Source organism: Notechis scutatus, chromosome 4 (assembly GCF_049901735.1).
Source record: "Notechis scutatus isolate UNSWTSFEM ecotype Mainland chromosome 4, rNotScu1.2, whole genome shotgun sequence".
NCBI lineage: Eukaryota > Metazoa > Chordata > Lepidosauria > Squamata > Elapidae > Notechis > Notechis scutatus.
In genome coordinates, this window is record NC_142012.1 from 46,811,807 (window position 1) to 46,824,658 (window position 12,852).

The 12,852-nt window shown below is 38.0% G+C and overlaps 1 protein-coding gene across 1 annotated transcript in view; it reads left to right on the top strand.

The window, feature by feature from the left end:
* The window catches only part of GLRA3 (glycine receptor alpha 3), a 77,095-nt gene extending 64,872 nt beyond the window's left edge, over positions 1-12,223 (top strand). Inside the window, exon 10 of the mRNA XM_087963295.1 lies at positions 10,087-12,223. Within this exon, the coding sequence (XP_087819421.1) occupies positions 10,087-10,122 (36 nt within the window). The 3' untranslated portion in view covers positions 10,123-12,223. The remainder of the gene's footprint in view (positions 1-10,086) is intronic.
* Positions 12,224-12,852: the final 629 nt, after the last annotated feature.

The window sequence follows — 12,852 nt, forward strand, 5'->3', positions numbered from 1 at the left end:
TTAATGGAGGCCTTTAGTGCAGCTTGGCTTCGGGTAAATGGATGGCTATCATTAGTTAGGAAGCTGGGTTTCATCTGGGTGCCTGGTTGGGGTGTGTTTGAGCTGGAGGTATCAGGGGGATCTGTTTGTGCCCAGGTGTTTGCCTGGCTTGTGGTGTGGATATTTTTTTGTTTGTGAGTGCAGGCTTCCAAATGATTGACAGCCTGGTGGAATCATCTCTTCTGTTCATGCTTTCTGGTCTTTTTTCAATATATATTGCTGTGCCATTTTGTTCAGGGCTACTGTCTGTAGTACTTATGTATAGATAACATGATTCAGAGTAATCCCTTCAAGTAATCCCTTTCTAAAAATGTCAGTTTAACATTTTTAATAGTATAGTACTAAATTCACCACAAGATGTCTCCCTTCCATTATCTTTAGAGGATAGTTCTAATCAACAGTTTTGAAAGAATCTTACCATACTCATCATGATGAAAATGTCTGCTGAAAAAGTGAATCTTCATGCCAAAGCAAACTGTGTTTTGAATCTGAGCTTCCTGTTTCTTTAGAACGGGCTTCACTTCATCCAGCAAAAAGAAAAACCACTTTAGCAAGTACTTTTGCCTTCCTGCAAGCATATTTCTTCTGACATTCTAAGGCTTAGTAAATTTATCTGGCACACTTGCCTAATGATGCAATCAGAAAAGTTCAGGAGGAATGCCTCTTTAATTATGCAATGTTGTCTTAGATTGAGCTCAAGTGACTCACTAAAAATGGTGTGGTACCAAGGGCAAACACACTGACTTAATCAAAAGTTCTTAGAAATCCGAAAATAAACAAAGAAAACATTTCAGTGAATTAACAGCTTAATCTCAGCTCAGAACTATGTCAGTTTGATTTTAATTGCTCCAATTCCCAAATTTTGTGTTTATAGAGCTGCAACCTTAGAGAATAAGCACATAACTAGCTTTTGCTTATGTTATTAATAATAAATTAGACCTTGCCATAGACATTCTCAGAAAAGATTCATTAAAGTTAATGGAACTTGCTGATCATGTCTAACTAAAGCACATTTGATTTTAATTAGTGTTCTCTAAATAAGACTAAGAAACATATAGGTTATTATCTCCTTTGAGCTAAATTGTGTTATTGACTAAATATATAAGGAGATGCACTTTTATTTTATCATTCTAAACTTGTACCTGATGTAGCCCATCGTTCTACTTGAACTTAAACATAGTAAAAAAAATTGCTTGACATTAGTAATTTCCTCCTTTGTCCCCATGACACTGTCTTCATCTCAATTCCTGCCCATGACTGACACAGACTTCAGCTGCCCTTAGTTATAATGGTATTAAAATAGTATCTTCTCTCTCTCTTGTTCTGATACTCAAGATGCTTCAAGATATGTATTAGGCTTTGTGACACAATCTTTTTAAATATATCAAGTGATTGGCAACTGAGGTAAGTTAGGGATTTGAACTGTCATATTGGATTAGTATTCTGCCAACTCCAAAATGGTGGATAACACTTTAAATAAGTAGTAAGGAAGGACCACAAAGTAAACATTTTAATCAGAATTAATGTGGTATAGAGGTTAAGGAAAGATCAGCTATGGGATATCCAGTTCCTAATCCACTCTCAGCCATGAAAATTCAGATTGACTTTGAACCAGTTGCTGTCTCTTAGCCCAGCCTATCTCATAGTATTATTTTTATTACACTAATGTAAGTATATACATCCATACTAATTTGCAATAAAATTGTTTTAAAAGCATTTCTAAACTATATTACAGAAGACAAAAACTAAATCTTAGAAAATAAAATTATAAGGAATTTCAATCCAATCCATATATAAAAATATTATTTAGAAGTGTCTTTTTATATCTATATGTGAATTGAAAACAGTAGTCAAGGGATGCCACTGTAAAAAAAAGTTGTCCGTATTTTTTATTAATTTTATGTCACTTAGTTTCTCTAACAAGGCAACAGGCAAGAAGAGTATAACTGCATGGTGGCACAGTGGTTAGAATGCAGCATTGCAGGCTAATTCTGCTGACTGAAGACGACAGATTGCCAATGGTTCAACAGTTCGATCCTGACCGGCTCAAGATTGACTCAGGCTTCCATCCTTCCAAAGTCAGTAAAATGAGGACCCAGATTGTTGGGGGCAATATGCTGACTCTGTAAACCACTTAGAGAGGGCTGTAAAGCACTACAAAGCGGTATATAAGTCTAAGTGCTATTGCTAATTTTTTTTTCAGACAAGCAATTCGGTAAAATTTTCAGTCTATATAATCAGTATTAAACATTGCAAATTAGAGTTTTTTGTTTTTTCTAAGAAATAAATGGAACGTTGGCCTACCGGAGATGGACTACAGAAAAAGAAAACAAGAAAACTAATTCTGATGGTCATTTGGAGTTACCTGTCTTTCTGCTTCCCCCTCCTTCTTTTCCTTGCCATCCACAATTAAAAGAAAAAGAGCAGAGAGAGAAGTAGAGATCATGGCCCCTTTACTGCCATTTATCCAATTCTATAAGATCAAAAGAAACAACCCCATTTTGGACCATGAAAAGAAAGGTAATGAATACAAAAGGGGAGCAACTGGATTCTACTCCCACCCTATGTCTATTGCCTGTTTGACAGGGAAGCAAGGAAAAATAGGTCGTTTTCTGCAGTTCTCCAAACTTCAAAGAGATCATAGCACCAAGGATTGGTGATACTGATTTTTTCCCCTTCCTCCAGGCTTTTAGTGTGGACAAAACTATTTCCCTACTTTTAGACAGGGAACAGAACAGTATCTCTTTAAGCCAGGCTAGCTTTTTGCCAGCAAGCATACTGGAAAACCACATTTTAGTGTTCACACAAATTGTCATAAAAGATTGAATATGTCAAGATGATTTATATTTCCAAAATAGAAGCTTTCGAGTGAAAATATGCCCCACCTATGTTAAGGACTAATTAAGATTCATTCACAGAGGTGGTTTTTAAATTGTTGACTATCAACTAATATTAATGGAAATTAAGGTCTAATCTCAACAGTATGTAATTAGATAGGTTGGTAAAAATGCTTTGTTACAACATGGTCAAAGAATAAAACTGTAGCAAAGGAATACTAAGGTCACAGTGGGGTTATATACAGAAATGTATACATTGTGATCTGTAGGTGAAAAGGAGGCTATAATCAACAGAAAAACCATTGCTCATACAAAGCTTTTGCATAATTGACTTCAATAAAAACACATTGCCTTGCTTAACAGGATGTTGACTGGGATTCACCTAACATTCAAGCACAAATATTGTTCTATTTACATAATAGTAACATTTAAACATGCTTTCCATGTTAACTTAAGGAATGTTGAACAGTGATGGGTTTCAAAGTGGTTACCACCAGTTCGGTGGGTGTGGCTTGGTGGACGTGCTTTGCGTGCATGCACACAATTTGCATGCATGCACGTGCCAAATGCACACTTTGCACGCACACAGAGTCTTTCCTACTCACCTCCTGCAATCCTGCACTCTCCCTGTATCTTCAACAGCTGACGCGTGGCAATCTGCTGTGCCACGCAAAGCAGCTGCCCTTCAAAAGCAGGAAATAAAGGTCAGTAGGGGAGCCCAGGTGGGCCCAACAGCAGATTATTGGAGCGAACTGGTTCACTCCCAGATGATCTTCGGCGCTACGGTTCACTCGAACAGGGCCGAATCAGTAGAATCCCACCCTTGATGTTGAAGTGACATCTGCAAATCAGTCTACCAAGATTTTCTAAGGCTGTTTTATTTATTTATTTTTATTTTATTTTATTTTATTTATTTTTGTCAATTGCTTACAAGATAATAGGCATAAGTAAAAAACATAGTTATGAATACATGGATACATATAACAAAAATAAAAAAATAAAAGAAACAATAGGACAGGGACGGTAGGCACGTTGGTGCGCTTATGCACGCCCCCTACAGACCTCTTAGGAAAGGGGTGAGGTCAATAGTCTAAGGTTAAAGTTTTTGGGGTTGGGGGAAAAAAACCACAGAGTCAGGTGTGGACATTGACCACTCTTTGCTGAAGTCGTATTTCCTGCAATCAAGTTTGGTGCGATTAACCTTGAGTTTGTATCTATTGTTTGCTCTTGTGTTGTTATGGTTGAAGCTGAAGTATTCATTGACAGGTAGGACATTGCAATGTATGATTTTATATACTATACTTAGATTGGACTGAAGGCGGCATAGTTCTAGGTTTTCTAGGTCTAGAATTTCTAGTCTGGTGGCATAAGGTATTCTGCAACGAGCAGAGGAGTAGAGAACTCTTCTTGTGAAATATTTCTGGACTTTCTCAACTGTGTTAATATCAGGTACGTAATGTGGGTTCCAGACTGATGAGCTGTATACTAGTATTGGTCTAGCAAATGTTTTGTATGCTCTAGTTATTAGTGTAATATTACCAGAGAAAAAGCTACGTAAGATTAGGTTAACAGCTCTTAATGCCTTTTTGGCTATGTAGTTACAGTGGGCTCTAGCATTGCACATGAAGAATTTCTAGCTGCTAAGCCAGGGGTGGGCAAACTACGGCCTGCAGGCCACATCCGGCCCGTTGGTCTGTCCAATCCGGCCCGCCCCTGAAAAAAAATCGCTGGGCATGGCGTATTGCCCTGCGCCGCATGGCCCCAAAGCTGCAAAACAGTGCGGAGCACTGTCGGGGTAGGAAGAGAAAGAAGAACTTTGCAAAGGCCTCGGCTGGGAGTTCGAAATCACCTTCAAGTGCGACCTCTCTGAAGGTGAGTCCCCGCCGATCCCCTTTTTTTCCGGGGCTTCCAGGCTTAAACTTTGCAGAGGCAAAGTTTGCAGGCGGAGCGTCTTCCGGCCGAGGAGCGGGAAGGGTTCCGCCCGGCGGGCGGGCTGCTTGGAGTGGGCTGCTTGGAGCCACCTAAAGCTAGGCCACTGCTGGTGGAGCCTTGCCCTGCCTTGGTGCCCTGTTTCCCGGCTCGGCGGTCCTGCTCGGCGGCACTTTAAAAGCCTGCTCCCAGCACCCGAGCAACTTCCCAGCAACTTGCGGCTTCCTTTTTCCTCGCGGGCGCCGCCTGGCCCGAGGCCGCACGGCGGAGGGGAAACCGGAGCACCGCCGGGTCGCCTCCTCCAAGCAGCCCGCCCGCCCGCCTGCCAGGCGGAACCTTCCCACTCCTCGGCGGGAAGACGCTCCCGCCTGCAAACTTTGCCTATGCAAAGTTTAAGCCTGGAAGCCCGGAAACCCGAGCAACTTCCCAGCAACTTTCGGCTTCCCTTTAACTCACGGGCGCTTGCGCCTGGCCCTGAGCCGCGTGGCGGAGGGGAAGCCCGGTGGGCGGGCGGGCTGCTTGGAGGAGGCGACCGGCGGTGCTCCGGCAGCAGCAACAGGCAGTTCCGCCCGTGTCCGGCTGGGGCTGTCAGGAGTTGCTACCACCGGCGCAGCTCGTGCGGCTCAGTCCCGCATTGCCTTGGGAAGGAAAGGCAAAACCAGGAGCCGCTGAGCCTGAGCCTCCGGTGCCACTGCTGCCATTGCAAAGCACCGCCGCGGCTCTTCCTTTTGCCTTTCCCTTCCTGAGGCAATGCGGGACTGGAGCCGCACACGAGCCGCGCCAGCGGCAGCAACTCCTGACTCAGGGGCCTCCGAAGGAGGGGAAGAAGGAGAAGAGGGGGAAAGGGTGGGGGCGATTCCCAAAAAATCTTGTGCTGACCTGGCCGTCTGTCAAATTTTAAAAGTCAATGCGGCCCCGAGCCAAAAGTTTGCCCACCCCTGTGCTAAGCCATAAGAAGTGGGTTTATACATTATATCTCTATGACTCACTGGAGGAGGCCTAGTTACATCTGAAAAGGTAATAGATAAAACTTATTTCATTTTATTTAAAGTGGAATATAATGAATGTGATTATACACTAATTGTCTAATATACTACTTCATTCTCCACATTAAAAATCAGCTAAGTGGCAGCTCCCAGTCAACCTTGTCTGAATTTAGAAATCTATTTGGGATTGTAGGTTAGATTAAGAACTCAAAAAAGCATTTTAAAAAACAAGGATTACATGCAGGTCTCAGGTTGTGCCTTTGGGCTAATTCTGCATCTATAAAATCCCCTGTTGTTAGCCTCATGTGTGAATCAATACATTTGTGGAAGTCAGCAAAAACAGGCCCAGGCACCCAAGACTTAACCAAGTTTCTCTTTATGTTTATTATGTCAGCAGCAACTAAGGCTGAACAGCCTATCCTGATCAAGTAAAATCTGGCAGTTCTAGTTTCTGTCAATGACTCAGATTAGATGATTCACTTGCCCTTTGCTTGAGAAATCATAACATGGCAAAAATACTAATTTGCCTTCTTCTATTTAATGTATCAGCAGAAATTTAATCAACATCAACATTTACTGTGCTTTTTAGCTGCACTCAAGGAAAACTTTGTTTCATCTCCTTGCCAGTTTGAACAGCCCAACAGAGTTCTGCTGCTTCTCAACTTTCTCTGTTTGAATTGCACTTGGGAAAGAATACTTCAGATGTATAACAATTTGAAGCTTGGGAACTTATATCTGGGCCAGAATAAGTTGTTAAGTTGCAGTTACTTATCTGTAAAATTAACTGATAGTTGATAGGCACAAATGTTCATTCAAATGTTTCTTCAATTTGTGGGGAAGAAAAGTGGAGAAACATTCCCCCCCCTAATTTTCTCAAGGGTAAGGAGAAATCTTCAACAGCTTCTCAAGAGTAGGACTCCTTGTTAGCACAGATGGTACTATATAGCAACTGGAAAAAAGAAAACACTTATTACATGGAATTCTAGTGCTTATTTTAAAGAGTGCTTCACATAAACTGAATAAAAGTTTAAAAAGCAAAAATACAAAGACATTTAATGGTTTTTTTTTCCTCTTGATTTTAACATATAACAGATAACAGATGAACCGAGTTGGAAGGGACCTTGCCTTGTAGGTCATCTAGTCCAACCCCCGCCCAAGCGGTAGACCCTACACCATTTCTGGCAAATGGCAGTCCAATCTCTTCTTGAAAGTCTCAAGTGATGGCGCTCCCACATTTTTTCTGCAAATTGAGTCACATGATACTGTTTTATCAAAAATACACAGAACTTTGCTCCATTTGAAATGAGATATTTATATATAGTAATATACTGAAAGATAAGAAATGAAAGGTAGAATAGGCACTCCCAAAAAGGACAAATAAATAGTAAAAAATTTACTATGCTATGCTAACACTTGGGAAGAATTTCTTCAACTATTGGCATTAAAGGGACATTCCACATTTATGCTATGTTGCAGGGGTAAGATGGGGAAAGTGTCTCCCACCTTTCTGTTCACCAGTCAGGTATGCAGCAGGAAAATCTTGTTTCTCATTTCCTCAGGCTTTGACATGCCACATTTTGGAGCAAGAGGTGGGAACTAGTAAACCATAAATGAAACAGAACTTTGAGTACCTCTGACCAAGTAGCTATAGCAAGAGTCTTTATGAGCCTTTGAAAAACTTGAGTGACTCAGGGCAAGTTATGGATGGCTGCCAATATAGGGAGGGATGCCTGTAGTTATAAACACACTCAATCTACAAGCCACTTCACTATTTTAAGTCTATCGTATTTAAAGTTGTGACACAGTCCAACAAATAGCTTGGCACAAAAATCACTGGGTTTAACTGTGCCTTAGCCTTGGTATTTGTCCTCAAGGTGTAAAATGGCTTTTGCTCAAGTCACATTTGCAGTACAAATAATTGTTTACATTTTGTACATTTCTGTATTGTGTGAACAACACTGAGATTTTAATTTTAATTTATATTTCAGAGACAGTAAGATTTTGTGTTTAAAGCAGCGACAGGAAAAGGAGCAGGAACTGGGATCTTTGAACCATAACACTGGCAGAAATGTTGATTATTCTTCCCCAGCATTTTTGTATTTCCTCTCTTTTCAATCTTAGAATGTTTAGCTTTAAATGAAAAAAAAAAGGTGGTAACTTGGACAAGTGCTCCTTCTCCTTTGCACCTAATAATAATATCAATTTCAGAGGCAAGTTTGAGGGACAGGATGTAGCAGGTTTTACATTCATCTAAGCCTACAGTACTTAGCGGTTTAGATAACAACCATGTTGCATTACTTTGGTCATGAAACAAGCAATAAACTTGGTCTTTCCTCCATTTTACAATTTAAAGGACTTTTTAAAAAATAAACACAACAAAAGGCAATTTGTTTTTTATATCATATGAAGTCTCACAATACAGATATTAACATCAAAGGAAGAAAATCATTTTTTCCTAATGTAATGCACATGCACATTTACTTTGAAATAATCACAATTTCATTATAAATAAAAATCTAGTTTGATGTGCGTGTGTGTGTGTGTGAGAGAGAGAGAGAGAGAGAGTATGTGCTTGCTAGATGTTAATAACACTAGACCTTCCCTTAAGCAATGAATTTGGGATAGTGATCTCCAAACAAGTTTAACTATGTGTCACAATCCAATATTTTTCATTTGTTTCCAAAGAGCCTTCTATTTATCCACTCTACCAATTTTAATTTTTTTTAGGGCCTTTACTTTGGGTTGGCTAATATGCCCTCCATGCTTTCTGGATGTTTTAAGTCAGGGATGTCAAATTCCATGCTCATGCCCAGTTTAGTGAAGAGGGAAAAAGTCCCGATACGTCACACGACAAGGCAATGATGACACAAGTTTGACACCCCTGTTTTAAGAGTACTCCTTTGCAATTTTGGCTATGTCCATATGGTGATAGTATTTAGACAGAAATAATAAACCATTTGCTATTATGCTGTTTCCTAAATAAAGGGGACAGTATAATCAGACCTTTATACATCATGCCTTGAATAAATTTGCAGATGGGGAGTGGAATTTCTATTTAATGTTACTTCTTTTGAACAAGGACTCAAAAATAACTCCTCAAGTCACCCAGTTTCATTCTAACATTTGTATGAAATGCCACATCATTAATTAGGTTTGTAACTTCTTATAATAGTGTTTTATTTGGATTTATTTTAGTATCTTTGTCCTTAATTATTTTAGGATCCTATTACACTTACTTTTTTGTTATACATATGTATAGAAATGTAATACTGATTTTATTAAATATTTTTGTTTGCATCTGTCCTTAGGGCTGTATTAAATTTGATTAGAGCAGTAGTCCACATGGTATCTGTTTGATTGTATTATCCATTATTTTCTGCTGTTGGGATGGACATTTAGGGAAGCCACAAACATTAGTATCCAAACTGAGCCTTCTGTTTCACCTTTGAGAAACATAATTGGCATTTTCTCAGGAACATGAAATCCACTTTCCACGGTAATATAGCTAGAGTCCAAATTGGGGAGAGTGGGTAACAAAAAGATTCTTGTTCATAATGGAACAAAATGAACCTGATAATCAAACTCACCATTCCACTACCAAATGTTCTTTTTCTTTTCTTTGCAGATTTACATTTTATACCTCTGTAGTTATTGTATTTATTAGTGGAGAAAAGTATATTTGCAATGGATTTATAACAATTCTAAATAAATAAAAACTTGTCTCAAACACTTTATAAAACATATACTCATTTCTATTTAAATTATTGCTGTGAGGTTGTCCTAACCCTATCTCCAGGAATGACACTAATGGAAACTTTCTGTTGACATTTCAATGGTGATAGATACCATATGTTTCAAACTGTGTTTAGATATCACAGTTACAAGGTCATTTGGAATTGCTGACATGTTCAAACCAGCTCTGTGTTAAATGTGCCAGAATTAATGATTAATTGTTTGAGCCAAAACAACTTCCTTCCCAATAACATTTATGAAAAGTAATATTTCATTTTCTCAGCTGTTTCCATTAGTGAACAAAATACAGGTGTGAGATCCAACACATGCTCTTATCATTCACACTTGTTCACATTTGAGAGTTTCACAAACTAAGGTTGCCAAGTACTGTGACTGCAGTACTAGAGGAAAATGATACTTCAGGAACAGTGTCATGTTTGGGGAGTAAATACTGCTTGGTGCATGGTTTCTGCTGAATTTTCCTATTAAATCAATGCCAATATGTGAAAATAAATCCCCTTATAATCATCTTGTAACTAAGTAACACAAGCATTGTTTTACAGCATTGGCTTTATAAATCTAAGAAAAATAATAAATAAATGGATGGAAACTGAACAAGGAGAGATTTAACCTGGAAACAATGAGAAACTTTCTGACAGTGAGAACAATCAACCAATGGAACAGCTTTCCCTCGGAAGTTGTGGGAGCGCCATCACTTGAGACCTTCAAGAAGAGATTGGACTGCCATTTGTTAGAAATGGTGTAGGGTCTCCCGCTTGGGCGGGGGGTTGAACTAGATGACCTATAAGGTGCCTTCCAACCCTGATTATCTGTTATCTGTTAAATGGAAAATAAATGTAAAAAAATAATAAAAAGCACCAGAATGCAGAAATACAATAAAATTGTATAATGTGTTGTTTCCCATATCATTATAAATAATGATAAGTAAAATAATATTTATTTACAATTGTATGCTGCCTATGCCTTGTGATTCTTTGTGACCAATAACATATATGAAAAACAAATTTAAGACATAATAACTAAAACAAATACTCTTCATATAAGCTATTGATACCTTTGGGAATCTTCCTAACCTAATAAATTCTTTAAAAACTGTTTCTCTGCAGCTAGTTTTACATGGAACGTAATTTAAATGCAGCACTGATTTCTAAGTTCATAGTTCAGTACTAATGCTGCAGTCTTGTGCATGTTTATTTTGAAATATCATTTCAATATGGCTTAAATCTAAATCTTCTATAGTTTATGAAAACGTGGGCAGTTGTTTGGTACAACAAAGCTATATGTAACCACAGTGGTTATAAAATTAAAAAGTCATTCCTGCTTTTGCATGTGAAATGCTGTAGTATTTTTAGTACTCATTTTAAAAAAATACAAATGACAGTTCAGCAAATAAAGAATGTGAAACATAATACTCGGCTGATTTAGGGTTAGCTGAATGTAAAGTTCATTATTGAGGACAGTGAGCATCATAATAAAAGAGGGAAGCAAATCCTAATTTGTTAAAACAATGGTAAGAATCTTGTATCCTGAGAAAAGACGGAACCACAAACAGACTTGGTTCAGAAGAAAAAAAGCAATTCATCATTTAAGTCCAAAAGACTAAATATATGTTTCTTCAACTTTCTATACCAATAGAATTGCTGACATACTTAAATATCTCAACTATAAAGAATAAATAGCCAGTTATAAAGGCCCCCAAATATCTTGATAATTTTTTACAACCTTTTCTTCTTCCTGGTTCCTGTGCTATTAGATCACATGTAGAAAAAAAAAATTGTTCCTGTACGTAGAGCCCAAGTACGTAGATTTTCTGGTTTTTCATTAAAAGTTTATTTAGTTTTTTAAAAGTTTTACTCCAACAGTACAAAACCCTATGTCAACTTTGGAAGCCATATTGAAACCAGATGCTCCCATGCTGCCACATTTTGGGCCTGGGAAAGTGGGAGGGTAGAAATTATTGGGGTAAATGTAGTCAGACAAAATAACATTCTTTTTGTAGTTCAAGATCATGCTATTGTGCACATATGTGAGGGGAGGTCTTCAGTTGGGATGGATGATGATTGGGGCATGTGATGTAATGATGGGTGTAGTGGGTTGGATTTACAGTTTGGATTATTGCAAGGAAGCCTGGAATTTTCAGATTTGGGATTCCCCCAGTTGTGCTAGATACTATCCAAATAAAAGAGAACTTTTGAGTGATGTCTGTCGCGGAGTTATTGGTTGGAATGGAGGTTTGCTGGAACGTTGACACCTGATGTTACAAAGTCCAAGTTTGAGACATAAGCTGCAGTTGCTAATTGAACGCACAACAAAAATGATAAGCTCTAGAAGGCAGATAGTGTGTTTCCAAGTTAAAAATCTTTGAAACCAGCATCTCTAGGAGAAGTCTGGATTATTACAAAACTATCATGAATTTAGGAGTTTTAGAAATTCATGCAGAATATGAAGTAGATAATACTATATAATTATGACTATAGTGGGCAAATTGGTAAAGTTTATGATTTAGCATTAAGCTCTGTGCTAAAAGACTACTGAATCAAGCTTTGAATGAGAACTAGCTTTATCAATACATGGTCAGGAAGAGAAATATATTATTTCTGAAAAGCATCAAGGATCAAATGTTACAATTAACACATTTTAAATTCAGTGTTTTCTTGCTAGCATTATATTATTTTAAAGAATGACTTGACAAATGGAGCTTTAAATTGTGTGGAGAAATGAATAAATTAAAAATGCTATAAATTTCTTCTTGGACAATAATTTGAACTGCATAGGCAAATCTCTGTTACTACCAAATAGTACTCTTACTAGGTCTCTTACTTCTACAAGTATTAACAGATTAGTAACCTGTAAATTATTAGAATGACTTTAGCCTAAAACAGGGCTGTCAAACTCATGGCCAGATACATCACACACTGGCTATTCCCATATGCGGTTTAGCGAAGGAGAATAAAGTTGCAATATGTCACCTGATGACATATAATGACCTGATGATGTGCCCAAAAGCATAATTTACTGTCTCTATCACATTTCTTTGAGTGTATGTATTTCACTAAAGCAAAAATAAGATTTCTTTAAAGTTGGCTTTCCTGAGTCCTATAATACTGGAATATTCCTTAGGGATGCTATTGACCTAACTGTTGTATTGAAGTTTCCCCCCAAAATGCAATTCTAATAATGACTTTAAATTATACAATTCTCTTTATCAGACAGATTATTTCAAAACAAGTCTGTACTATCAGTTCCTGAAAAAAAAAATAACTTGATAAATTGCTTTTTCATTATGTTCTGGTGTGTATGTTTGTACT